This window comes from Cibotium barometz, chromosome 29 (genome assembly GCF_041138505.1).
Source record: "Cibotium barometz isolate CiBa-2024 chromosome 29, ASM4113850v1, whole genome shotgun sequence".
NCBI lineage: Eukaryota > Viridiplantae > Streptophyta > Polypodiopsida > Cyatheales > Cibotiaceae > Cibotium > Cibotium barometz.
Genome location: NC_141074.1, coordinates 16,794,876 through 16,820,394, shown reverse-complemented (window position 1 = coordinate 16,820,394; position 25,519 = coordinate 16,794,876). Strand labels below are relative to the sequence as shown.

The window sequence follows — 25,519 nt, the reverse complement described above, 5'->3', positions numbered from 1 at the left end:
TATCACGGATTGATCGCTTTTATGTGGGCGATTGGTTAGGGGAGCGAGGGGGCTCCGTCGACATTCTTGCTGGCACCTCATTTTCAGATCATGCGCCAGTTATATTGACATTGGAGGAGGGGACACGGGAGCCCAGCTTGCAGTTGAGGATCCCAGAGAGGGTACTTGCAGATCCCAGTCTCGCTGAGGACATTGAGAGGATTTGGCATGATAGTCAGTGCTCTGACCAGGATGCAGCGGGCCAGTGTGCCCAGGGACTCATTGATCTTAGCTCTTTTCTACACGCTGCAGCTTTGACACGACTGGGAGAGATTCGCGAGCGGGAGCAACGGCTGAGACGCAGCCTTGCTTCGCTACAGCGCCTTCAGGAGCAGCAGCCTGCATGTGAGTGGGTGGCGTCCCAGCTGAGCCAGGCACGCCAGGAGGTTAGAGAGGTAGAGGAGCAGAGACATGAGTTTTACTATCGTCGTCAGGCCTCTCAGTGGGCGCAGATTGGTGATAGAGTGACTGGGGAGTTTTTTGAGATCACTGCACCCCGTCATGCGCGAGCAGGAGTTCGCCAGCTTGGTAGACCGGATGGATCGATAGCTACTGAGCTCGGGGAGATCAGAGCCATTGCCACTGCTTTTTATAGTGACCTGCTTTCAGCGGAGCCAGCCACTGAGGATCGAGATGTGTGCAGACAGACTGTGTGGGCCCATGTGCAGAGGAGGGTCACAGACCATATGTGCACACTTCTAGGTGCGCCTCTGTCAGAGATTGAGCTTGCCGAGGCCTTGAGGGTCCTGCCGCGACATAGTTGCCCAGGGGAGGACGGACTGACGCCGGCCTTTTTTATGCGCTATTGGGACCTTTTGGGGCCAGGCCTCCGCAGGGGCTTTCAACATGTTTTGGACACTGGGGTGATGCCGCAGAGCTTTTCAGAGGGCTTGATCTATCTTATCCCCAAGGGGGAGGGAGTATCGGATGACATTCGGCATTGGAGGCCTATTACGATCCTCAATACTGTCTACAAGGTCTTAGCAAAGGCCTTGAGTTTGAGGATCCAGCCCTTCCTGGGGGAGTTGATTCATGCTACTCAGACAGGATTTGTCAAGGAGCGCAGTATCCTTGACAACATCTTTACTTTCTGGGAGGCGACGGCCCGAGCTAGGTTTCTTGGCGAGGACTTGGTCGTGATGCTTCTCGATTTTGAGAAGGCATACGATAGAGTTGATTGGGGATTCTTAGAGGGCACTATGCTGCGCCTGGGCTTTGAGCCAGGATGGATCAGAGGGGTGGCAGCTTTGTATTCCACAGCTCGCAGCCAGGTGCTGATTGCAGGAGGTCGGGGGCCGAGTTTTGAGCTGACCAGATCAGTCCGTCAGGGGTGTCCTCTCGCCCCTTTCCTTTTTCTCTTCTTTGCGGAGGCTATGAGTATGTATTTGACGGCAGAGGAGGTTGGTTTGAGAGGACTTCAGCTCCCAGTCCGGGGGGAGGATTTGCTTGATGCTGAGTTTGCAGACGACACAGGCTTATTTTTGCATGGCCAAGAGGCCAATCTTATTCGGGCAAAGCAGTCGCTCCAGGTTTTTAGTGCAGCTTTGGGAGCATTGATCAATTGGCGCAAGACAGTGGCCTTTTGGATCAGTAGTGCTCCCACTCCGGCATGGAGCCCGGACCCCGGTTTTAGATGGATTCCTCCAGGCACAGCAGTGCGGTATTTGGGATGCCAGATTGGCCTCGATTTGTCACCTGAGCAGCAGATTGCCCCGCTTCTTCTGAGCATTCAGAAGAAGCTATTGTATTGGAGTACAGCTCGACTATCCTTGGCTGGGAGGGTGGTGGTGGCAAATCAGGTGCTGTTAGCGACTATGTGGTACATTACGTCTTGCTGGATTTTCTCGAGCTCTTGCATCAGCCAGGTACAGAGGCTGATCAGGAATTTTCTGTGGTCTGGGCGGGACGGTCAGCCAGCTCGGGCAAAGGTTGCATGGGCAGTTATTACACTTCCGCTGGCTCAGGGCGGTTTGGGCATTATAGATCCAGTCGATCAGAGTAGAGCCTTATTGGGGAAGCTTATTGTTTGGGGGTTACTTCCAGGTGCTGAGCCTTGGAAAGAGCTCCTCTTGCAGCGACTGCAGGCCCGGGCGCCTCCCGCAGGGGGTACTTGGGCACCAGAGATTCGCTCGATCTTCATAGAGATGCGGAGGACAGGCCTCAGTAGAGGATGGGAGGACAGATTTGCTTTGAGTATCCTGAGAGCTTGGGAGCTGCTGAGACCGGGGCTCTCTCAGCGGCCTCCTTCTTGTGTTGAGGAGCGGGCCAGGCAGCCGCTCATCTGGAGCCCAGCGGTTCGTACAGAGCAGGGTCATATGCTGGGTTCTCGGCCTCGTCTAGCCTGGGGACCTTTAGCAGGGCAGGCCTAGCTCGTAGTTTTGGAGACTGGCAGGCTTTCTGCAGTCTACCAGAGGAGACCCAGGTGGAGAGGCTGAGTCACTTCAGAGGGGGGTTGATTATGAGGGATGATATTCATGAGGCACTTACAGAGGAGTGGTTCACACCTCTCGAGCCAGTGGCCCCACGGTGGATGGGAGCCTTTACACAGTTGGAGATCCTGATTGCTGTCAGAGCTAGCACTGAGGATGGCAGATGCCTATATTATGAGATTCAGGATGAGGGCAGACTCCAGAGAGTGGACGTGGAGTCGCCTTTGGTTGCAGAGTGCACCTTTCAGAGGATTCGGGTAGTGGCTGCCGCTTCTCGGAAGTGGCATATTGACCCCGACCCTGCTGATGTGCTCCCGGATTGGCGCATATGGGCATATGCAGCGCGCCCCTTGGCCCGGCTACAGTGGGACCCCGGGGAGTACGAGTGGCATGATCCTTATGCATCCCATGAGGCCACAGAGATCACCTTTTTCCAGTATACTGTTCAGCTGGGACGGCATATTTTGACGGCGAGGAGGACGGTTTCTCCAGCGGCAGCGGGGCATTGGCGATTGCAGGGACTTTCACAGGAGTTCCTGGAGGATTTCTGGGCTCGGCTCTGGGCTAGTCGACAGGCCCGCAGGATCTCGGCTTTTCAGTGGCTGGTTGCCCACAGGGGCTCAGCAGTTGGCACTTGGCTTGTTTACAGCGGTCTTCCGGCGGCCTGCGTCCGATGCGGCCACCCTATGGAGACACAGAGACATTGCCTTTGGGACTGCCCTCAGGCACAGCAGATTTGGCTGCGGATGCTGCGTATTCTGGCCCCCCTCTCTCCAGAGGGTATGTTTACGTGGGGTGCCGCTGCTTGGTCGACTTCGTCAGGGCCTGCTATGGGCTATGAGATGGAGCAGGGCAGTCAGGCCATCAGATTTATTAGGGGCCAGCCTCGCCTGGTTCCGGCACCGGATTTCTCGTCCGCCAGCTGGACACAGGAGAGGGATTTACGATGGGAGCTCCTCAGCAGCCTCATCATCTGGTTCACCTGGAGGACCCGGTGCTTTACGGCCTTTGAGGGGAGATTAGAGCCACCAGCAGAGACTGTTCGGGGGATTTGGCAGGAGTTGATTCACACCCTGCGAGGACAGTACGACCGCATCCGGGGAGACTCGGATGAGGCGATCTTACGGCACCAGGCCTTTCACACCACTTAGCGCTGCGGCCCGTTCTACACCCTACACATGGGATCCCCCCGTTGGCACTACAAGCCACCTGTTTAGCTCTTCCCCCCCCCTATTGTATGATTTAGCCGCTCAGTTCTTTAGACTGATGCTTGTATTTTGCAGCACCTAGGGAGAGTCTCCCGGGCTGCCATGATGTATTCACTGCTCTTCTCTCTCTTAGGAGCAGGAGAGATCTTTTGTAGCCCTACGGGCGTTTTTTACATAACTAATGAAAGGATCTTTTCTCGGAAAAAAAAAAAAAAGAAGAGTCTGAATGCACATGCCACCTCATAGAAACAAATCTCTTTCTCTCTCTCTCTCTCTCTCTCTCTCTCTCTCTCTCTCTCTCTCTTTCTCTCTTTCTCTCTATGTTTGTGTGTGTGTGATCATATGCTTTAACACATTTCTTAAATATATTCACTTACCTTTTTTGGTAGGGTCCATAACCAGAAGATAGCAAGAATATGGTTTATAGATTTAGACCAAATAACCTTAGCCAAATTTAAATTAATAAATGTGCACAACTTAGACTTGGCCCTTGTTAAAATATTTTTTACTACGGAAACCAATTTATTTCAAATATTTTTCCTAGGCTAAGAAATGGCTTGTAGAAAGTAGGAGGTGGAGAATGATACTTGTGTCGCCGCAGAGGAGGATGAGATTCATATTTGTAGTGAGGAGGAGGTGGAGACTCATGCTTGTGTGGTGGTGGAGGAGGTGATTCACACTTCTGAATGCACTAATCTCCTATTTCACATTCTAAGAAGAGTCTGAATCCACATGCCACCTCATAGAAACAAATCTCTCTCTCTCTCTCTCTCTCTCTCTCTCTCTCTCTCTTTCTCTCTTTCTCTCTATGTTTGTGTGTGTGTGATCATATGCTTTAACACATTTCTTAAATATATTCACTTACCTTTTTTGGTAGGGTCCATAACCAGAAGATAGCAAGAATACATATTAATTAAACTTTTTTGGTAGGGTCCATAGCAAGAAGATAGCGAAAGTTGCAATTGGTACATCTTACAATTTGAGAAAAAAATGTCTTGTTATTTTAAAAGGCCAGCAGTATAGTTTGTGAGGAAATGCTTGCTAAGCTTTTTGTTATAATATGCTAGGTCTAGTCTCAAAGTTGTCTCTTTTCGTTATAATATGCTAGGTCTAGTCTCAAAGTTGTCTCTTAGGTCTCCTAATTTCTTTTTGACTCTTAGATTGAGGAGACTTAGTTTTCTAAGAAAGATATAAACTAACTTGCATGATATTTAAAAATTAGGAATAATACCAAATATTTAAAAATTAGGAATATTTGTGTGTGTGTGTGCGCACGCACGCATGCGCTAATAATGGCATGTCAAGGGTGCTAAAGGATATTCATACTTGAAGGGTGGACATGGAGACATGGAGAGGAGACTCGTACTTTTATTGAGGTGGAGTACTTGTAGAAAGTAGGCGGTGGAGTATATTTTCATTCGTGTACACACGAATTGTAAAAGTCATCTTTTATGGAAACCCGTCAATAAAAATGGTTATCTTTTTGTGTGTGCTAATGGTGATATGTCAAAGGTCATACTTGAAGGGTGGTGGTGGAGAAGACTCATACTTGTATATGGGGAGGAGGAGTAGATTCGTACTCGTAGAAAGTAGGAGGTGGAGAATGATACTTGTGTGGGAGAGGAGGAGGAGGAGATTCATATTTGTAATGAGTAGGAGGTGGAGACTCATACTTGTGTGGGGATGGGGGAGGTGTTTCATACTTGAATGGGGATGGGGGAGGTGTTTCATACTTGTAGGGGGAAGGAGGTGGAGACCCATACTTGAATGGGGATGGGGGTGGCATTTCATACTTGTGGGGGGAAGGAGGTGGAGGCTCATACTTGTATGGGGGTGGAGGTAGAGATTTATGCTTGTAGGGTGAAGGCGGTGGAGACTCATACTTGTGCGGTGGTGGCGGAGGAGGTGATTCATACTTGTGTGGTGGTGGAGGAGGTGATTCATACTTGTAGATGGGAGGAGGTTGATGCTCATACTTGTATGGGGGTGGAGGTCGAGATTCATAGTTGTAGGGATGAGGAGGTGGAGACTCATACCCATGGGGGGGCGGAGGTAGAGGTTCATATTTGTGAGGAGGAGGAAGAGTACACTCGGAATTGTGGGGGGGAGGAGGTGGAGACTCATACTTATACGGACGTGGAGGTGAAGATTCATACTTATAAGAATGTGGTGGGGCTGGAGATTCATGGTTGTATAAAGGAGGTGGAGATTCATGCGTATAAGAACGTGGTGGGGCTGGAGATTCATGGTGGTTGTATAAAGGAGGTGGAGATTCATGCTTGTATGGACGTGGGGGTGGAGATTCATGCTTATAATACGGACGTGGGGGTGGAGCTGATTCATGATGGTTGTATAAAGGAGGTGGAGATTCGTGCTTATACGGACGTGGCGTTGGAAATTCATGCTGAGGTGGTGGAGACTCATACTTGTGTAAAGGAGGTGGCCGAGACTCATACTTGTGTAAAGGAGGTGGCGATTTGTGTTTGTACTCGTAGGGCCGAGGTGGAGGAGATTCATATTTAGGGTACTTGTGCGGAGGAGTCGAGGGTGGCCGGTACAGCGGTGGCGTGCCGTACATGTGGCCAGAGTGATGGCAAATGTCGTACTTGAGAGGGGAGGCGTATGCGAAGGGGCCGGCCAAGAGCACCACCTCGTGTTCAGTTCTTGACTTGATGTGGAGATGAGCGCCCGATTGGCCGCCATGGAGATTCGTGGGCAGCGTGCAGGAGGTGGCGTAGGAAGGCGAGATAAGCTTGGCCCGGCAAGACTCTCCCCCGCCCCTTCTCCGGTAGTCGAATGCAGCAAGCTCCACCCTAAACCCGCCCCTTACGTCCGTTGTGCCATAAAAAGACTCCTCCGACTTGCCGTTGCCGCAGAACACGCCTACCTTCACGCCTGCCCACATTCTATCAATCTATCAATCTCCATGATCCGCACAATTAATATACGTGCTTAAGTATCGTGGCGTGGCGTTACCTTTGAGAGGCTTCTTGATCTTGCCGTCCTTGCAAATGTCGCAGTATACATTCCCTCTCACCACCGCTTTGAACTCGCCGTAAGGCGGGGATTCGTATACGTATGGCACATCATGAGGGCGGGGCGGGGACTTATACACGTGCACGCAGGCACTAATGATGGCATGTCAAAGATGCTCATACTTGAAGGGTGGACATGGAGACATGGAGGAGGGGAGACTTGTACTTTTATTGAGGTGGAGGAGGAGATTCATACTTATGGAAAGTAGGAGTTGGAGTATATTTGCATTCATGTACACACGAATTGTAAAAGTCATCTTTATCATTCTTTATGGTCAAATTCAGGATCCTTTATCATATAAATCTACACATTTTTATGTGCAAGGTCTCTATTTGAATTAATAAAAAATATACAACATGACATTAAGCAAAATTTGGACTCAAAACGAGCCCTCTAAGAAATTCCATGATGGTTAAATTTTTGCAAATCAAATCAAAATTTGTCAGAGATTTTAGATTGGGAATCTACTCTTTGAGATCTTTCCAAAAATGAACTTAGTCTAATGCATGTGCCAAAAATACCAACTTTAACTAATACAAGGTGCACAACATTTGTTTTGCCTAAAACCTCTTTCCTCTCTCCACCTCTCCAATACAAGGTACACAACACTAATATAAGGTGCACTTGTTTTGCCCTAAACCTCTTACCACTTTCCACATCTCCATTACTATGTATGGTTTACCACTTTCCACTTTCCCAAATCCACTGTGGTATTGCCAAAATTGTTTATAGCCTTAGACCAAATAACCTTAGCAAAAAAATTGTTTGTAGCCTTAGACCAAATAACCTTAGCCAAATTTAAATTAATAAATGTGCACACCTTATACTTGGCCCTTGTTAAATTATTTTTTACCACAGAAACCAATTTATTTCAAATATTTTTCCTAGGCTAAGAAATGTCTTGTACAAAGTAGGAGGTGGAGAATGATACTTGTGTGGCAGAGGAGGAGGAGATTCATATTTGTAGTGAGGAGGTGGTGGAGACTCATACTTGTGTGGTGATGGAGGAGGTGATTCACACTTGTGAATGCACTAATCTTCTATTTCACATTCTAAGAAGAGTCTGAATGCACATGCAACCTCATAGAAACAAATCTCTCTCTCTCTCTCTCTCTCTCTCTCCTTCTCTCTCTTTCTCTCTTTCTCTTTCTCTCTCTTTCTCTCTCCTTCTCTCTCCCTCTCTCTCTCTCTCTCTCTCTCTCTCTATGTTTGTGTGTGTGTGTGTGTGTGATCATATGCTTTAACACATTTCTTATATATATTCACTTACCTTTTTGGGCAGGGTCCATAACAAGAAGATAGCAAGAATATATATTAATTAAACTTTTTAGTAGGGTCGATAGCAAGAAGATAGAGAAAGTTGCGATTAGTACATCTTACAAATTGAGAAAAAAATGTCTTCTTATTTTAAAAGGCTAGCAATATAGTTTGTGAGTAAATGTTTGCTAAGCTTTTTGTTATAATATCCTAGGTCTAGTCTCAAAGTTGTCTCTTAGGTCCCAATTTCTTTTTCACTCTCAGAAAGAGAGGGGAAGGGAGAGAAGCTCACATAAAACTATGTCCAAGCTTTCCATGAAAGCTTGGAACAAGATATGAAACCATGAAGAAAGCAAGAAAGTGCTTACCTTGGAGAGGGAGACTTGATTGATCCAACAACCTTGAGGGATGAGTTGAGGTGGGAGGAAAACTTGGGCTAATTTGATTTGGGGATACCTTTAGTGTAAAAAAGTTAATTTGATAAGGATTTCAAATCTAAAGTCTCAGATGAATCCTTGATTACTACCCTTTTCTTTGCTAATTTAATATTCGCCCTTTCTTGAACTAAAAGCTAGAAAAATGGCTACTCTCTCTCCATAAAATTTCTAGGTGGTAACTACGGTTTAATAAGAATTTTATAATGTTAAATTACTAATTTTATATTTTATTTTCAAGGATTTTTTTCAAGACACTTACTTTTCTCTTTTGACTTCAATTGATTCCTGAAAAGTATCTCTCTCTAAAGTCACATAGTTCCTTCAATCGTTCTTTATGGTCAAATTTAGGATCCTTTATCATATAAATCTAGACTTTTTTAGGACATTACGCAAAATTTGGACTCAAAACGAGTCCTCTAAGAAATGCCATAATGGTTAAATTTTTGCAAATCAAATTAAAATTTGTCAAAGATTGCAGATTGCTAATCTACTCTTTGACATCTTTCCAAAAATGAACTTAGTCTAATGCATGTGCCAAAAATACCAACTTTAACTAATACAAGGTGGTGCACAACATTTGTTTTGCCTAAAACCTCTTTCCTCTCTCCACCTCTCCAATACAAGGTACACAATACTAGTATAAGGTGCTCTTGTTTTTCCCAAAAACTCTTACCACTTTCCACATATTAAATACCATGTATGGTTTACAACTTTCTACTTTCCCAAATCCACTGGGTATTGCCAAAAAATGGTTTATAGATTTAGACCAAATAACCTTAGCCAAATTTAAATTAATAAATGTGCACAACTTAGACTTGGCCCTTGTTAAAATATTTTTTACTACGGAAACCAATTTATTTCAAATATTTTTCCTAGGCTAAGAAATGGCTTGTAGAAAGTAGGAGGTGGAGAATGATACTTGTGTCGCCGCAGAGGAGGATGAGATTCATATTTGTAGTGAGGAGGAGGTGGAGACTCATGCTTGTGTGGTGGTGGAGGAGGTGATTCACACTTCTGAATGCACTAATCTCCTATTTCACATTCTAAGAAGAGTCTGAATCCACATGCCACCTCATAGAAACAAATCTCTCTCTCTCTCTCTCTCTCTCTCTCTCTCTCTCTCTCTCTCTCTCTCTCTTTCTCTCTATGTTTGTGTGTGTGTGATCATATGCTTTAACACATTTCTTAAATATATTCACTTACCTTTTTTGGTAGGGTCCATAACCAGAAGATAGCAAGAATACATATTAATTAAACTTTTTTGGTAGGGTCCATAGCAAGAAGATAGCGAAAGTTGCAATTGGTACATCTTACAATTTGAGAAAAAAATGTCTTGTTATTTTAAAAGGCCAGCAGTATAGTTTGTGAGGAAATGCTTGCTAAGCTTTTTGTTATAATATGCTAGGTCTAGTCTCAAAGTTGTCTCTTTTCGTTATAATATGCTAGGTCTAGTCTCAAAGTTGTCTCTTAGGTCTCCTAATTTCTTTTTGACTCTTAGATTGAGGAGACTTAGTTTTCTAAGAAAGATATAAACTAACTTGCATGATATTTAAAAATTAGGAATAATACCAAATAGAATCTTACTTACTTGTTATATTATTTAATTACTTGTTGACACTTCATAAATTTTATATTATTTATTTTTTCTCTCGCACTTTAAGAAGTTCTAAAAAAAACTAAAATGAAAACTGAAAACCAAAAATAGTGGCTTTGGGAACAAGGAGTTAGTATTTACTTCTTGTGCTTGATTTTGCCATGGAGTTGACATCTGCTTGAGCTTGCTTTGCATTTAACAATCTTCTGAGGGAGTCATTTGTTTATACTTAGCATTTTTTAAGAGATTGACTTGTTCCAAGCTTATTTTACATTTCTTAATGACTCCACCATAAGTTTAGCCCCACAAGAATATTTGTAAAAAAGTGTTGGATGGATACATGAGTTATCTTTCTCACAACTAAGAGTATGTATGTAATAGTGAAGCTCTTTATGTGTGTACTCAGTCATGCTAATAGATTTCATATGCATGAGAAAGTCTTACATAGTTAAATATCTTATATTTGAATAATGGTTAAATTGAGATGCGCATAAACTTATTTTTGCAGTTGACAAGATGAACTTATGCATGAAAAGAAGCACCTTGGTAAGAGAAATATAAATCTCGTATACTTGGCATGGGTGGTTCTCTTAAAATATCTCACATAATTTTTTGAATCCAAGTGTTTCTCTTTCCAATACTAAATGCTTTATCAAGTAAGTGAAGAAGAAGTATTGCATTCCTGTAAATACAAATTTTCAAAGGCTTGTTTTTAGGAAAGACCTATGAAGGGAATATTTGTGTGTGTGTGTGCGCACGCACGCATGCGCTAATAATGGCATGTCAAGGGTGCTAAAGGATATTCATACTTGAAGGGTGGAGATGGAGACATGGAGAGGAGACTCGTACTTTTATTGAGGTGGAGTACTTGTAGAAAGTAGGCGGTGGAGTATATTTTCATTCGTGTACACACGAATTGTAAAAGTCATCTTTTATGGAAACCCGTCAATAAAAATGGTTATCTTTTTGTGTGTGCTAATGGTGATATGTCAAAGGTCATACTTGAAGGGTGGTGGTGGAGAAGACTCATACTTGTATATGGGGAGGAGGAGTAGATTCGTACTCGTAGAAAGTAGGAGGTGGAGAATGATACTTGTGTGGGAGAGGAGGAGGAGGAGATTCATATTTGTAATGAGTAGGAGGTGGAGACTCATACTTGTGTGGGGATGGGGGAGGTGTTTCATACTTGAATGGGGATGGGGGAGGTGTTTCATACTTGTAGGGGGAAGGAGGTGGAGACCCATACTTGAATGGGGATGGGGGTGGCATTTCATACTTGTGGGGGGAAGGAGGTGGAGGCTCATACTTGTATGGGGGTGGAGGTAGAGATTTATGCTTGTAGGGTGAAGGCGGTGGAGACTCATACTTGTGCGGTGGTGGCGGAGGAGGTGATTCATACTTGTGTGGTGGTGGAGGAGGTGATTCATACTTGTAGATGGGAGGAGGTTGATGCTCATACTTGTATGGGGGTGGAGGTCGAGATTCATAGTTGTAGGGATGAGGAGGTGGAGACTCATACCCATGGGGGGGCGGAGGTAGAGGTTCATATTTGTGAGGAGGAGGAAGAGTACACTCGGAATTGTGGGGGGGAGGAGGTGGAGACTCATACTTATACGGACGTGGAGGTGAAGATTCATACTTATAAGAATGTGGTGGGGCTGGAGATTCATGGTTGTATAAAGGAGGTGGAGATTCATGCGTATAAGAACGTGGTGGGGCTGGAGATTCATGGTGGTTGTATAAAGGAGGTGGAGATTCATGCTTGTATGGACGTGGGGGTGGAGATTCATGCTTATAATACGGACGTGGGGGTGGAGCTGATTCATGATGGTTGTATAAAGGAGGTGGAGATTCGTGCTTATACGGACGTGGCGTTGGAAATTCATGCTGAGGTGGTGGAGACTCATACTTGTGTAAAGGAGGTGGCCGAGACTCATACTTGTGTAAAGGAGGTGGCGATTTGTGTTTGTACTCGTAGGGCCGAGGTGGAGGAGATTCATATTTAGGGTACTTGTGCGGAGGAGTCGAGGGTGGCCGGTACAGCGGTGGCGTGCCGTACATGTGGCCAGAGTGATGGCAAATGTCGTACTTGAGAGGGGAGGCGTATGCGAAGGGGCCGGCCAAGAGCACCACCTCGTGTTCAGTTCTTGACTTGATGTGGAGATGAGCGCCCGATTGGCCGCCATGGAGATTCGTGGGCAGCGTGCAGGAGGTGGCGTAGGAAGGCGAGATAAGCTTGGCCCGGCAAGACTCTCCCCCGCCCCTTCTCCGGTAGTCGAATGCAGCAAGCTCCACCCTAAACCCGCCCCTTACGTCCGTTGTGCCATAAAAAGACTCCTCCGACTTGCCGTTGCCGCAGAACACGCCTACCTTCACGCCTGCCCACATTCTATCAATCTATCAATCTCCATGATCCGCACAATTAATATACGTGCTTAAGTATCGTGGCGTGGCGTTACCTTTGAGAGGCTTCTTGATCTTGCCGTCCTTGCAAATGTCGCAGTATACATTCCCTCTCACCACCGCTTTGAACTCGCCGTAAGGCGGGGATTCGTATACGTCATGAGGGCGGGGCGGGGACTTATACACGTGCGGCGGCGGACGATGAGACTCATCCTCATACGGAGGTGGAGGACGGGAGTGGTATTTATGAGGCGGAGGAGGAGGGGGGAGGAGAGATTCGTATCTGTATGGATGAGGAGGAGGAGGTGGAGAGACGTATTTGTAGGGAGGAGGAGGGGAGTCCGCCGCCGCATTGGCCAAAATTAGGAGCAGAAACGCCGCTATGATCACCACCATGATAGCCTGCAAAGCGGAAGGGCCAGCTATTAAGCTTACAATCATCATCAAGGGCGCGATGCACTCGCGATTTAACGTTAGAACAAGAGAAAAAAAATCACGAAGAGAAGTAGTGTATTGACTTACAACAACAACAAGCGAGAGCGAGCAATGAATGCGGCCACTGGTGGCAAGTTTAGCTGAGGATCATGTATAGCCTGCCGCGAATATATATATATTAAGTGCGCGCGGTGTCTGCTGGGACTTGTCAACCTACGTTAATGTACATATAATACAATATATTATGATGTTTCTTCATCTACCCCCACCACCATTCGATAACAGACTCCACTGCGCCTCTCCGACACTCTTTTTAGTAGAGAATTCATCCTACCAACAACGAGCATGTATGCGCTGCGCAAAGGCTGCCAACCAACTTTTCCTTGGTTTTGCTGGTAAACGCTACAACTCTACGTACATCCCACAGAATGCGCTCTTTCTTGTCTTCCATGGTATGGTGGTAGGCTAGGCTAACTTTGCTCTTTTGAAATTGTAACACGCATAGAGGACGCCATACACATAGAAGAAGACATACCTATATAATGTCCACATCCCGTTTTGCTATAAACACAATATCCCACACAATCAAAACTAAAAATGGACAAAGTGCAATATAGGTGTAATCACCTTGATGTTTGACGGGTTCGGCTGTCTTGTTCGTTTAAGACTAAGAATTGGAGGAAGTGTGGGATATCATGGAACATAGCTACTTCGAGTATATTCTTTGACGTTTCATGTGGGCGAAAAGTACACCGATTAAAAGAAAGATTTAAAAAGGATTCATTGGATACCTCATGCATGCAATGAAGTCACGGATTCATACATCTCCCATCCTTTTTATGCTCTACAATGATTCGCTACACTCTGTGTTGTATAAGCTAGTGGTGTTGTTGCATAACCCAACCATATGAATTAGGATAGTATGCCATCGAGTGTAGATCACACACAAGGCCATGACTTGCTACATTGGACACTACTGCTAGTACTATCCCTTGGCAATGGTAGAAGATATTGGTGTTTAAAGTAGAGCCTTGACTTGGTCTACTAGCATCTCCTCTTCCCTTTATACACTAGCTCCTATGGGTCTAACGTTGCTTCCAATTCCTTGCCCTTGGTTTGGCAAAGGGTTTGGTTGTGCCCATGATGGTTCGAGCTTTCCTATTGTGCCTGTCATGGTTCCGTGAGGAAGTCCAATCGGAGATAAGGTTCCATCTCCCTTATCTCCCCTTGATTGTAGTTGTTTAGTGGACGACTGATTGGAGTTGTTTATTGGAGTCAACTAGGGCAAAATTAATAGATGTACTAGCTGCCCCAACTTTGGTTGGAGTTTCAAGGTTCCATCTAATAATATAGGACTTGATCTTCTTCTTTAAGCAACCATGATAGCATTGATTGTGCCTATGTGCCTTTACGTTATTCAATCCAACTACTAGTTAGGTCAAGTGCATCAATGTCATCTTGATCCAACATTGGACCTTTTATGGTTCTCACCATGTTTACAAGACCACGTCCATGTAATAGGGGTAGCTGGTGCCAATCAGCTATAATTTCAACCATTTGGTTTGAAGACCATGCCCATGCAATAGTTGGTGTGGTGAGGCTATAGTTTCAACAACTTGGGTGGATTTAGTTTGAAGTTTGGCCTCGCTCCCTAAATCAATACTCTCTTCTTGGCTTATGGTTGACAAATCCTCACTACCACTACACTCCTGATGACAAAGAATTGGAGTGCTTCTATGGGCACTCCATGATAAGATAGAGTCTTGACTAGGCTAGTGTAATGCCACATTTTTTATATTTTCTTTGTAGAGTGGATTATAATAACAAAATGCCTAGAGCAAAGGTGCAAGAATTTATTAAAATAGGAAAAAATATAAGTTTTGTTCAAATTTTTTCTCTCTAGACCACTTTTTAAATTTCCAAAGAATCACTAGTTTTTCTATGGGCACACTGAATCTTTAGAAGTGTTACTTGCTCATATGTAGAAGTGCTTGTGTTGTTGTCATACAATGTAAAAGTGATTTTTCTAATTTATAAAAAAGAAGAAGAGAGGGAATCTAGACATCAACAAAGACATCAAATCCTCAAAAGAAATCTCAAGAAAGATGCTATAAAATAAAACAAGAGAGGTTAAAGGTGGCAACAGAAGCCAAGGCCAAGTAAGACTAGGCACCCGGAGCAAAACAAAAGAAGCTAGGAGAGAATAGAAAAGGCAAGAAGAGGCCAACAAAGAGCAAGATAAGGGGAACAATAAGGTGGACGAAGGCCAAATTGTTTTTTAAACTCATCATCCCTACTACACGAATTGTACAATTGCTGAAGGGATTGAGTAGGGAAATCGGACTTGCACTAAAGATGTAGGTGAATCCATATCCCCAAAAGAGAAACAATTGTATAATTCCAAAGATGTAGGTGGAAGAGTTTGGATACTTCACGTATGCAATGAAGTCACGGATTGATACTTCTCCCATCCTTTTTATGCTCTATGCTGACTCGCTACACTTTGTGTTGTATAAGCTAGTGGTGTTGCATAACCCAACTATATGGGTTAGGATAGTCAAGTGTAGATGGTACACGAGGCCTACAACTCCATAAGCTGCTACATTTGGCCCTACTCGTCGTACTATCCCTTGGCAATGGTAGAAGATATTGGTGTTTGAGCCTTCACTGGGTCTACTAGCATCTCCTCTTCCCTATATAGTCTAACTCCTATGGGTCCTTGCCCTTGGTTTAGTTGTCCTCGTGATGGTCCGGGATTTCCTATTGTCCCTATGATGATTCCATGAGGAAGTCCTATTGGACTGAAGGTTCCATATATTCACCATTCATCCATGGACCAATCCTACCAACGAGCATGTAGAATGCCCCCCCTTTCATCTATCTCACGTTGTGCAAAGGCTAGTGTGCAATGAACTAGTAAGCTATAACTCTATAACCCCAGTAAGATCTCGAAGTGTACATTCCCAATCTACTATCTCCAATAAGTTTTGATTCTATTGCAAAAGTTTAACCATCCGCCCATTTTTAAAGAAAAAGCTGACATAGCATTTCTTACGGGGCCCTTTGTGAGTCCAAATTTTGCCTAATGTGATTGAGCACAATATCTAAAGTAGATATTTACCCATAGAAACCTTAATATGTGTTGGGAGGCGGATGCAAAATATTACAAGAATTTGATTTTGATATTAAGTATAAATCAGGGAAGGAAAATGCAACTATAGATGCCCTTGGTCACAAAAGGCATCCTTGCTTGCCATAACAATAATTTCCAACCCGCCGGCACCATACACATAGAAGACATACCTATACAATGTCCACATCCCACATAATGCACAAATTTTACGTTTGCTATAAACACAATATCCCACACAATCAAAACTAAAAATGGACAAAGTGCAATATGGGTGTAATCAGTTTGATTTTTGACGGGTTTGGCTGTCTTGTTCGTTTAAGACTAAGAATTGGAGGAAGTGTGGGATATCATGGAAAATAGCTACTTCGAGTATATTCTTTGACGTTTCATTTGGGCAAAAAATACACATACGGCTTGAATAAAAACATAGATACATAAAGAAGATGAAAATTTTTATCTTATATCCAAGAAGTTGTCCATAGATGATGGTAGCCACATGAGGCTTGAAAGAGAAACATAGTTGCATAAACCAAAACTATACATGAAGAAAAACTAGCGAGCGACTACTCAGAGGAGTCATCGCTCGCTGAGTCATCTTGTCCATCTTGTGCCTACACAAAGTGAAGATATATATAAATAAAAATAGAAAGTATTATAAAGGTCGAAACATGTTTTGTAAATAAAAATAAAAAGTATTACCTGCAATGCTGTTCTCCTTGCCCGATTGTATTGTTCGTCTCAGAGATGATCCCTTCATCGTGAAGGTAATCCCATGTATCTCCTCTACTGTGGCGACGATGGTAGCCAGTCTCTGCTCTGGGGTAGGATCTGTACCCACAATGTCATGCTACATCACAAGACAAACATTATAACAGAACTCAAATAGAGAGAATACAAAGAAAAGACATGAAGCTGCACTATACATACAAACTCGACCTCCCATTTGTATTCGCCGCGCTTCTCTTTGTTGCCGGTTCACTACTCCTTGTAAGAGCTCATTCTTGACTTTCTTCCACTCACCCTTATGATGGCTTACCGTGTCCATTTTGACCGGCATCTATTTGGGCTTTCTCCTCCTTTGCATGTCTCCTTACTAGAGACCTCCTATTCTTAAGTATGTCTTTGATTTTGTGTCACGCCCATCTATTGTTATACCTTTGGTCTCATGAGGATTAGGATACTTCTTGTGGACAGCTTTAATGCAATCATGCAATCATCCACTAGGCTCTCCCTTTGCTACTTACAATGTATAAAGCAGTCTTTATAGTGTGCAAAAACTACTTGGCGCAAGTAGTTTACCACCTCCTTCCCACGAGAGTCATCAACTATGCCACCCACATCTGTGATATCACAATATGATATATGACCATGATGTGGTGGTGACTCTGAAGAACTATCCCCACCCCCAAAGCACTGCCCTAGGCATCCTCTATCTCCTCTAGCCCCACTACTGTGCTAACTTTACGCTCTTTCTTGTCTTCCATGGTGGTAGGCTAGGCTAACTTTACTCTTTTGAAATTGTAACACCCCCACACACATAGAGGACATTATTATAACCTTCAATCACACCGGCGCCATACACATAGAAGACATACCTATATAATGTCCACATCCCACATAATGCAAATTTTACGTTTGCTATAAACACAATATCCCACACAATCAAAACTAAAAATGGACAAAAAGCAATATAGGTGTAATCAGCTTGATTTTTGATGGGTTTCGCTGTCTTGTTGGTTTAAGACTAAGAATTGGAGGAAGTGTGGGATATCATGGAAAATAGCTACTTCGAGTATATTCTTTGACGTTTCATTTGGGCGAAAAATACACCGATTAAAAGAAAGTTTAAAAAGGATTCATTGGTGGAAGAGTTTCGATACTTCATGCATGCAATGAAGTCATGGATTCATACATCTCCGATCCTTTTTATGCTCTACAATGATTCGCTACACTCTATGTTTTATAAGCTACTGGTGTTGTTGCATAACCCAACCATATGGATTAGGAAAGTATGCCATTGAGTGTAGATCACACACAAGGCCTAGAACTCCATGACTTGCTACATTGGACACTACTACTGGTACTATCCCTTGGCAATGGTAGAAGATATTGGTGTTTAAAGTAGAGCCTTGATTTGGTCTACTAGCATCTCCTCTTCCCATTATACTCTAGCTCCTATGGGTCTAGCGTTGCTTCCAATTCCTTGCCCTTGGTTTGGCAAAGGGTTTGGTTGTGCCCGTGATGGTTCAAGCTTTCCTATTGTCCCTGTCATGGTTCCATGAGGAAGTCCAATTGGACTACAGGTTCCATCTCCCTTATCTCCCCTTGATTGTAGTTGTTTAGTGGACGACTGATTGGAGTTGTTTATTGGATTCAATTAGGGCAAAATTAATAGATGTACTAGCTGCCCCAACTATGGTTGGAGTTTCAAGGTTCCATCCAATAACATAGGACTTGATCTTCTTCTTTAAGCAACCATGATTGCATTGATTGTGCCTATGTGCCTTTACGTTATTCAATCCAACTACTAGTTAGGTCAAGTGCATCAATGTCATCAAGTGGATTATAATAACAAAATGCCTGGAGCAAAGGTGCAAGAATTTATTAAAATAGGAAAAAATATAAGTTTTGTTCAAATTTTTGCTCTCTAGACCACTTTTCAAATTTCCAAAGAATCACTAGTTTTTATATTGGCACACTTCTTTAGAAGTGTTACTTCCTCATATGTAGAAGTGCTTGTATTGTTATCATACAATGTAAAAGTGATATTTCTAATTTATAAAAAAGAAGAAGAGAGGGAATCTAGACATCAACAAAGACATCAAATCCTGAAAAGAAAGCTCAAGAAAGATACTATAAAGTAAAACAAGAGAGGTTAAAGGTGGCACCAGAAGCCTAGGCCAAGTAAGACTAGGCACCTAAGACAAACAAAAGAAGCAAGGAGAGAATAGGAAAGGCAAGAAGAGGCCAAGAACGAGCAAGAGAAGGGGAACAATAAGGTGGACAAAGGCTACATTATTTTTTAAACTCATCATCCCTACTACACCAATTGTACAACTATTGAAGGGATTGAAGAGTAGGGAGATTGGACTAACACTAAAGATGTAGGTGGATCCATATCCCCAAAAGAGAAACAATTGTACAATTCCAAAGATGTAGGTGGAAGATTTTGGATACTTCATGCATGCATTGAAGTCACAGATTGATACTTCTCCCATGCTTTTTATGCTCTATGCTGATTCGCTACCCTCTGTGTTGCATAAGCTAGTGGTGTTGCATAACCCAACCATATGGGTTAGGATAGTCAAGTGTAGATGGTACATGAGGCCTAGAAATCCATGAATTTCTACATTGGGCACTACTTGTCGTACTATCCCTTGGCAATGGTAGAAGATATTGGTGTTTGAGCCTTCACTTGGTCTACTAGCATCTCCTCTTCCCTATATAATCTAGCTCCTATGGGTCTAACATTTCTTCCAATTCCTTGCCCTTGGTTTAGTTGTCCTCGTGATGGCAGGGATTTCCTATTGTCCCTATGATGATTCCATTAGGAAGTACAATTGGACTGAAGGTTCCACATATTCACCATTCATCCATGGACCAATCCTACCAACGAGCATGTAGAATGGTCCCCCTTTCATCTATCTCATGTTTTGCAAAGGTGTTATAATCCATGTTATTTGATGGATGATAGTCATGCTCATTTATTATTTCACGAGTACACCCAAGTATTTTTATTAGTCAGTAATGGATGGATTTCCATGTGTGGGTGGACTCCCACGTGTATTTGGTGACATTTTGGTATTTGATTTATATTTTTGATAATGATGCCTATATCTCATGAACGTGTTAGGATTGATTGATTTGATGTCAATTGATTGTTTATTACAGGACCATGGTACATGGATATTAAAGTATTCCACAAATTCAATAATAAAAGAAATTAAACCATAACATCATAGCATATATCAAAAGCATGAAAGATCAAAAACACAAGACTGGGTGCAATCTCCCCCCCAACAAGAGTGGCTTCTTCTCCTATGGGTATTTGTGATATATTCCAAAAGTAGGCTTTGACCTAAAAATAGAGTACACATCCATATTTGGATTTTGCCATTTAATTAGGCTTTGTCCTCAAGCCTTCTAAGGTTTGCACAATTTTCTAACACAATAATCTAACTTGTGCACATATGCATATTACAAAATAAATCAACTAGTGCTCGCACGCACACTGTACAATAAATTGGCATGCACGCATACACACACATCACAATGATGTCAAAATAATATCAAACGCCATCATACAGCCACAAAATATTGTGAATATAATAATGAGATCTGTCCACACACCATGGCTCAATTCACCATCCGTGCGACACCTAAATCAGCACCCTTGCACTGTGCAACACCTAAGTCGGTACCCTTCATGAGGATTTAGAAAATAATATTATTCACAAGGATTTGATTTAAGTCTCAAAATTCCACTTGAGGTAAGCTCTAAAATTTGTGGAAGAAATCCAAACTAGCTATATGTGCATGAGATTCTTTTCCATAAAGTATGATGGGGATTGTCAAAAAATATTTTCTTTCGTTTTAATTTTTCTTATTCCTTTCAATTGTCAGGAAATGGGCAAATATCCGCACCATCCTACTATTCAAGAACACCTTGATTCTCTCCATATTTCTTTTGAATCAAGAACGAGAGCATCGGGAACTTTCAAAGAAAGATTAAACAACGTCTGTCTAGAATGAACAAAAATATTAAGAAAGTTAAAACTGTGGAAGTATCTGACATGCATAGCCCGACCAATGACATCGTATCCAAGCTGTCTATTGTCAAGTGTTATAGGTATAAGATGATGCGACATTATGCTAAATCTTGCCTGACTAAAAAGAAGAACCAAGTTGCACCAAAGGACACACTTGACACCAAAGAGGTTAACGCGCTCGACACATTAACCAAAGGTGGAGGTATGTGTTAAAAATTATTTATTGTATACAATTTCTTGTTTTCTTTTGTATCTGTCTTCTAAATATTCTTTCCTTTTACACCTTGTTAGAAATTTTTAGAAAAACTTTAGCTTCTGAAAAGAATTTTAGACACCCTAACCTAACTAGAAAGATCGAGACAAGATTAGTAAAAGTTATCTTCAAGATCTAGTTGCCCAAACTCAAGTAAAAATGACTGCTAGACATTTCATAGAAGATTAAGACAAATTTAAAGATTCAAGCTCCAAGCAAGTTTTTCCAGTCTTTGATTCGAGTTATCAATTATTGCTTGATGAGAAAAGTAAAGAAATAGCTTTCAAGTGACTAGAAACCAAGTGTAAGCCAATCACAATTAGGAAGTTTTTACCAATTCAAGTGAAGTTTTGCATGAATTTTCAAATGTTCTAGTCCAAGATCTATCCGAGCACAAGATTATTTCTAGACCAAGAATTGCTCTAGGTCAAAGATATATTCAACCACAAGATTTAAACCCCTTAAGAACAAGATTTATTCAAGAATTGTAGTTATGATTTAACTAGAGACTAATCTCTCAATTTTCGTCCATTCAAGTATTTTTAATCCAAGCCAAGATTCATTACTAGTATATCAAGTTCTTGCTATCAACTAGGGTGCAAGATGTCCATCTTTCTTCAAGTTTTGACTTCAAGTTTAAGATCAAGATCCCCTTTAGATTTCAATGTTTACAAGTAAGATTCATGAATTCAAGAATTATAAACCGTTTCACATGCGTTCAATTGTTTAGTTTTATTTTCAAAAATTATTTGATGTGACGATCTTGTCCTCCACTTTTGCCATGAAGCCATCCACTCATTGATTGCGCAACTGAGGACACTTGCTTCCAAATAGGGAGAATGTTATGATCCATGTTATTTGATGGATGATAGTCATGCTCATTTATTATTTGACAGAGACACTCGAGTATTTTTATTAGTCAGTGATGGATGGATTTCCATGTGTGGGTGGACTCCCATGTGTATTTGGTGACATTTTGGTATTTGATTTATATTTTTTATGATGATGCCTATTTCTCATGAACACGTTAGGATTGATTGATGCGATGTTAATTGATTGTTATTAATGTGGTTTATGTTTATGAGTTTAGGTGATGAGGTGTGCAACGGTATCGACTTAGTTGTTGCACAGTGTGAGGGTACCGATTTAGGTATCGCACAGATGGTGGATTGAGCCATTGCATGTGGACAGATCTCATTATTATATTCACAATATTTTGTGGTCGTATGATGGTGTTTGATATTATTTTGACATCATTGTGATGTGTGTGTGTACGCATGTCAATTTATTGTATAGTGTGCATGCGAGCACTAGTTGATTTATTTTGTAATGTGCACAAGTTAGATTATTGTATTAGAAAATTGTGCAAACCTTAGAAGGCTTGAGGACAAAGCCTAATTAAATAGCAAAATACAAATATGGATGTGTACTCTATTTTTGGCTCAAAGCCTACTTTTGGAATATATCACAAATACCCACGGGAGAAGAAGCCACTCACGTTGGGGGGGGCGATTGCACCCAGTCTTGTGTTTTTTATCTTTCATGCTTTTGATTCATGCTCTTGATTTATTCTATGATGTTATGATTTAATTTCTTTTATTATTGAATTTGTGGAGTAAATTAATCTCCATGTACCATGGTCCTGTAACAAAAGGCTAGTGTGCAATGAGCCAGTAAGCTATAACTCTACGTGTCATATCCACATGCCATTGTGCTAACTTTGTGCTCTTTCTTGTTATAAACAAAAGTTCCATAAACTATCAATCACACCCATACACATAGAGGACATACCTATAAGGATGGACAAAGAGAAATATAGGTGCAATCAGCTTGATTTTTGATGGGTTGGGCTGTCTTGTTCATTAAGGCTAAGGATCGAAGGAAGTGTGGCATGCCTCCTCATCACCAATTTAGAAACTTCTTGAATATGCAAAATTACCCATCATGCTATATATCATTTGGAAAGATCTCAAAGTGTACATTCCCAATCTACAATCTCTAATAAATTTTGATTTTATTTGCAAAAGTTTAACCATCAACCCATTTTTTAAGAAAAAGATGACATAGCATTTCTTACGGGGCCCTTTGTGAGTCTAAATTTTTCCTAATGGGATTGACCACAAAACTTTAAAGTAGATATTTACCCATAGCAACCTTAATATGTGTCAAGAGGTGGATGCAAAAGATTACAAGAATTTGACTTTGATATTATGTATAAATCAGGGAAGAAAAATGCAACTCCCCTTGGTCAAAAGGCTTCCTTGCTTGCCACCATAACAATAACTTCCAACCTGATACCCATAAAAATTAAGGAGAACAGTGGAACATATAGATTATTTTCCCTAATAATTATCTTGTTGATGCAAGAGAGCAAGACAACTCAATAATTAAGTAAGGTTCAAGGGTTACAAACTTGAGGATGGATGCTTGTATTATTATAATCATTATGTGTTCTGAGCAAAGGTGAATTAAAGAAACAGATTTTGGTTGAGACTCACGATGATAGGCCAATTGCTATGGACGTCATGGATATGTGAAGACATTCATGATGGTCAAGAGGAATTTCTTTTGGCAAAGACTAAAAAATGATGTACTAAACCATGTTCATCAATGCTTTATCTATCAAAAGGATTAAAGTAGAAAGAATAGAAATAGTAAAATTGCCTACAAAATTGCATCTTGTGATACTTTTACAATGAAATAGAAGTGTATAAGTATGGATTTCAATATCAGATTGTAATGATGGGAAAAAGAAAGAGAGAAGATTGCACTCATAAGATGGAGTACCACATGCACTCATGATGGAGTACCATATGCACTCAAGATGGAGTACCACATGCACTCAAGGGAGTACCACCATAGCCAAGAAGCATGAAGCTCCAAGAAGTATCAATTTATTGATAAAAGTATGTTGGTAAAAGTATGGTACAAGTATGTACAATATTCACTTATATACTTGCTCCATTTCACACTCATTAATGTTGGGCCTCTACACTTGCCCGGCCATAACCATGCCCATGGGCTCTCTTTGAATCTAATCCCAAGCCCCCTTAATTACAAACCATCCCCACCCAAAGGTTTCGTCCTCGAAACCACGTATGGAGCAATGTATAGGCTGTTTGGAATCTTCTTGATGTCCCTCATGAATGCGAAAGTACATTTGTTGCATCTCCAAAAGTGCCTCACACAAAAGGACTCCACATAGATCTGTCCACTTATTTGATATACATATGGACTGATCTCTATGATATCCATAAGCCCACAGAGTCTTTTTGAGTGTTGATTGATGAGTGGTGAAGTACAGCAATGAACATGGCTGTCGATACAGTAAATTTACAGCAATGGCATCCTTCATATCATCATCCCATTCCATGCATATAGCTGTCCAAAGACACCATACGGCTGTACTTATCCCCGCAAAAAATCTCAACCAAAATACAAAAGCAATTTCCCAATATCCACTCATGATCTAATGCCCCAAATAATCATCATCAAAGGCATATGCTTGCTCATGTGACCTTTATGCTTGACCACTAGCAAACATCCATGGCATATCCAATCAAGTGATCAGCATGCTTGCAATAGATTCGATTGTATGTCGGAGAAGAGCATTATGCTTGCCGATCTCCCGGACAAGCCTTCCCACCCTCATACCTAGTCCGATTCTAGGCACAAGTTGGGTGGGATGGAAATGGTTCAAGAACTCCATTTGCAGCTTCAAGAACTCTCCTCACAAAAGGTAATCTTATGTGCAGCCCATCCATGTCTTCTCAGTAGCAAAATGTTGTTGATCTCCATAGCTTTACAAAGATGCATCCACAGCAGCAGAGCCGGCGCTCCTTTTCAGTTGTGCGCTGAAAATGCACCTAGACATTGCCTACTATGCACTGACTATAGCTGAATGGTTGATTCAGTCGAAGCTTAAGCCTAGGCTAAGCTTAGGCTAAGCTTAGACATGTGCATGAAGGTGAAATCACCTCAAATAGTCTCAAATGATGTGCTGAAAATTGTTGCGTTTCGCCTCAAACGGCTACCTAAACAGACTGCGATTCACAGCAAAATGCGATGCAATGTCATGCTTCAACGTTGCTCTCTTGTCATGTTGATACTAAGCTAGGATTAGGGTAAGCTTATGCACAAGAAATCACAAAAAAATGGAATCAAATGGTAAGCAACAAATCTCCACACTCCCTCAAGCATAAGCAACATTCCTAGGCTCATTTGAAAGATCATGGAAAGCTCCATCAAATCCCTAAAGAAATGATCATCAATGGCAAAGAAAGGAAACCCTATTTCCCTCAGAAATCAGACATGTGAGGATGAAGGGACTAATCAAAAACGTTTTGTATTAGGCAAAGATTAATCAAGATTAGCCACTAATTTCCCCCAATTTTGATCCTCCCTTTCAAATTTTAGGGCGGTTGCCTCTCAGAAATTAGTCCTCGGCCACAACCCATGACCCCAAAACTTTACCCAAATCAAAAATTCAAGATGATCCAAGCATTCCACACTCTCCATGCCCCATT

General features: G+C 42.1%; 2 protein-coding genes across 2 annotated transcripts; both read right to left on the bottom strand.

Annotated features, from left to right (window-relative positions):
• Nucleotides 1-5,068: 5,068 nt before the first annotated feature.
• Nucleotides 5,069-6,783, bottom strand: LOC147621909 (uncharacterized). Its single transcript, XM_086823637.1, has 2 exons — nucleotides 6,653-6,783; nucleotides 5,069-6,571 (listed from the first exon to the last, which is right to left on the bottom strand). The coding sequence occupies exon 2, from the start codon at nucleotides 6,252-6,254 to the stop codon at nucleotides 5,220-5,222; it is 1,035 nt and encodes a 344-aa protein (XP_086679763.1). The 5' UTR covers nucleotides 6,255-6,571; nucleotides 6,653-6,783; the 3' UTR covers nucleotides 5,069-5,219.
• Nucleotides 6,784-10,590: 3,807 nt separating this feature from the next.
• LOC147621908 (uncharacterized) lies at nucleotides 10,591-13,045 on the bottom strand. Its single transcript, XM_086823636.1, has 3 exons — nucleotides 12,926-13,045; nucleotides 12,460-12,805; nucleotides 10,591-12,378 (listed from the first exon to the last, which is right to left on the bottom strand). The coding sequence occupies exons 2-3, from the start codon at nucleotides 12,797-12,799 to the stop codon at nucleotides 11,027-11,029; spliced, it is 1,692 nt and encodes a 563-aa protein (XP_086679762.1). The 5' UTR covers nucleotides 12,800-12,805; nucleotides 12,926-13,045; the 3' UTR covers nucleotides 10,591-11,026.
• Nucleotides 13,046-25,519: the final 12,474 nt, after the last annotated feature.

Bases quoted from the DNA above. Each gene is read 5' to 3' on its own strand.
- LOC147621908 (XM_086823636.1), bottom strand. From the start codon at position 12,799: ATGGTGGTGATCATAGCGGCGTTTCTGCTCCTAATTTTGGCCAATGCG. The intron at 12,379-12,459 runs GTAACGCCACGC...GAATGTGGGCAG, and splicing joins GATCAAGAAGCCTCTCAAAG to GCGTGAAGGTAGGCGTGTTC.
- LOC147621909 (XM_086823637.1), bottom strand. From the start codon at position 6,254: ATGTACGGCACGCCACCGCTGTACCGGCCACCCTCGACTCCTCCGCAC.